General features: G+C 50.9%; 1 protein-coding gene across 1 annotated transcript; it reads right to left on the bottom strand.

Annotated features, from left to right (window-relative positions):
- Positions 1-1,153: 1,153 nt before the first annotated feature.
- Positions 1,154-2,691, bottom strand: MAGEF1 (MAGE family member F1). Its single transcript, XM_052642418.1, has one exon. It carries the CDS (start codon positions 2,549-2,551, stop codon positions 1,628-1,630), a length of 924 nt encoding a protein of 307 aa, XP_052498378.1. The 5' UTR covers positions 2,552-2,691; the 3' UTR covers positions 1,154-1,627.
- Between the last annotated feature and the right edge of the window lie 213 nt (positions 2,692-2,904).

Here is a 2,904-nt window from a genome sequence, read left to right as displayed (position 1 = left end):
ACCTTAACATACTCAGGTATGTTATTCGGGTGCAACGGAAAGTACACACACACAAAAACTGGCAGTAAAGAGAGAAGGAAGTGGGTCTTCTGTATATGGCAGCTGTAGGGGGACAGCTTCTCAATCCTCCTATACCCAGCTCTAGTTTGGTTACCACTAATCTAGGTTCCTTATTCGATGTACCCATTCTATAGGATTCCTCCTTAGAGTGAAGGTGGTGGGCACCACAGAGGCTTGGGCTGCTTTTGTTGATGACTCTTCATGTGTATTAAGAATGTGAAAGATGTCTACAGTTCTCCTAATGGGAGATAGCAAGTGGAAAGCAGCAAGTAGAAACACTGATGGAGGTGCTGGGCTTCCTGGTGCCAAGGGAGAGATCGTAAAGACTTCTTGGCAGTAGTGGACGTCACACGTACCCTCCACCCTACATACTGTTCCAGAATTGTTATAGTGCTTGGTCCCTGAGGGCTTTGGTAGAAGAGGAAAATGTATGAAGACTGATAGGAGATGGAGAAGACCAAAATGCCAATAGACACCATCATGTATGCACTGTAATAAAGAGCCCTGGGCCAAGTACACTGGCCAAAGGTGGCTGTTTTCCAGATCTATCAAGTCATCCCATGTAACTAAAGAGCATCTTAAGTAGTCATTTTTAATACCATCTCCTCACTGCAACTTCTCCCCGACCCCCCCACCCCCATCTTTTCACCGTCCCTACACTGATGTCCCACTAAAGGTAATTTCAGGCAAGCCTCACTCAATCACTCCAGTGGGGCTGGGTGTCCCGCTGTAGCCTTCAACTCACTGTACTATAATTTCTGGTTTATTTACTGTCCAGCTCTGAAGAGTAGGACCTTTATCTTGCTCAGCATGTGTGTATTAGTTGCTCAGTCATACCCAAGTTTTCGATCCCACGGACTGTAGCTCTCCAAGCTCCTCTGTCCACGGAATTCTCCAGGTAAGCATACTGAAGTGGGTTGCCAGTCCCTTCTCCAGGGGATCTTCCCAGCCCAGGGATGGAACCTGGGTCTCCTGCATTGCAGGCAGATTCTTTAACCTGAGTCACCTGGGAAGCCCTTTAATTCCCAAATACCCGCAACAGTGCATCACACAAAGATGCTTAACAAATGTTTATTATGTGTACCAGGTTATACCTCTAATTTATTGCATCCCCCCACCAGATATTATAATAACTAAGCAGAGTTACATGTCAGTCTTTTTTTTTATACAATAGACAAAAACTGTTAGAAAGCTAGATACCATTCAGCTATTTTTTCCCCTGGTACCAGATCATTATACTGCTGAGTTCCTTCAAACTATTTAAATACATCATTTGGTGCTGCATAATTTGTTCAAGACCACAGAAAAAAATGTAAAGTTTTTCAATTCATTTTACAAAACCAGCAAAAATCTACAACAAAATCCTACAGGAAAAAGTAGACGAATTTCATTTATAAACATCAATTTAACAGTATATTAAACGTAGCAAAACCGAGCAAGATACAAAAACTAAATCCTAGTTACACGAACACAAATGCTACAGAAATAAAGACCCTCTCCCCACCGAGTCTACTTATGACGCACACGGTAGCTTTTATATCGCCCCACCCCCACCCCTAGCTGGCCCTCACCAGAGGTGAGTGCTGGCCCTAGCCCTCACACTGGCCCCAGCTCTGGCCCTATCAGCCTCATCTGCCAGGGCCTCACGGTACTGCACTGGCCAGTGTTGGGGTTCTTTCCTATGGAGCTTGGCCACGAACCCCAGGACTTTCATCTTGCTGGTTTCCAAGTTGCTTCGGGGACCCCAAGAGAATTCACATTCCGGTGGGTTGGTGTGAGGCACACGCCTGTAATTGAGGTATCTCAGCTGCACGAAATCTTCCATAATAAGCCTCTTCGGGTACCCAAAGAGGAAGTGATACTTTGAGGGACGCACCCCCAACCGACGCAGCATCGCCCAGACCTGTGCCTCTCTGGCGCTATTACCTTTCATGTAGATAAGGCCCAAGATCATCATTAAGAGACCCAACCTGGGGCCATCTCCTCCCAGAGCCTCCTCCTCATGCTCAATAGGTTTTAGCTTGTTGATCAGGATATAAGTGTGGTGCTTGCGGTCAAGCTGTTTCAGCTCGAAACCGAAGACGTATCGCAGATGCTCTGCGGCCCTTGCGATGATCTCAGGGAACAGATCCTTTAAGTCTCCGATAACGTATTTCACCATCTCGGAGCGAGTGATGGGACTCTTCTTCCTGTCCTTCAACAGCAGAAATTGCACCAACTCGGCTACCGTCCGATCCAGACGGCGGCAGGCTCTACGCCGGGCCAAGGTTTTGCCTGCCAAAGCCCTCGCGCCTTTCGGGGTGAGAGAGGGTTCCGAAGCCCCCTCCTCCCTTACAGCGCCAAGGTCCTCCTCGGGGCTCTGCTGCAGGAGGGGGCTCGGGGCCATCTCCTGCGAGGCGGTCAGAGGCTGGGTCTCACCGTCATGGCTGCCATCCATCTCCCTCTCCGCCTGAGGGATGGGGAGAGCCCCGCTCTCGGGTTTCTGCAACATGTTTTCGGGTAGGCAGGTGTAGAGTGCGTACGCGGGCCGCGGGGTGTGCGAGCCGCTGCACAAACCCCGGTGGAGGGGTTGGACAGCGGCTGGGGCGGCTGCAGGAGGACCGGGAGAGATGACACGGGGTTTTGCGGCTGCTGGGCTGCACCGCAGAAGGCTCGGGACGGTTGCCGCGACGCGGCCACCGCGCAGCCTCAGTGCGCACTCGCTTGCCGACTTGCTAGACTTCTTCCGGCCAACTCAGCCAAGATGGCGGCCCCGAGGCCGCGCGAAGCCCGTCCTCTTCCGGCTCCCGCTGGGGTAGGAGTGCTCACAGGCTTCTCAGGATGCCCAGGCTGTGGAGGAGTCAG

This window comes from Budorcas taxicolor, chromosome 1 (genome assembly GCF_023091745.1).
Source record: "Budorcas taxicolor isolate Tak-1 chromosome 1, Takin1.1, whole genome shotgun sequence".
Taxonomy (NCBI): Eukaryota; Metazoa; Chordata; class Mammalia; order Artiodactyla; family Bovidae; genus Budorcas; species Budorcas taxicolor.
Note: the sequence above shows the minus strand (reverse complement) of the source record. Positions and strands in the feature narration are given on the sequence as shown.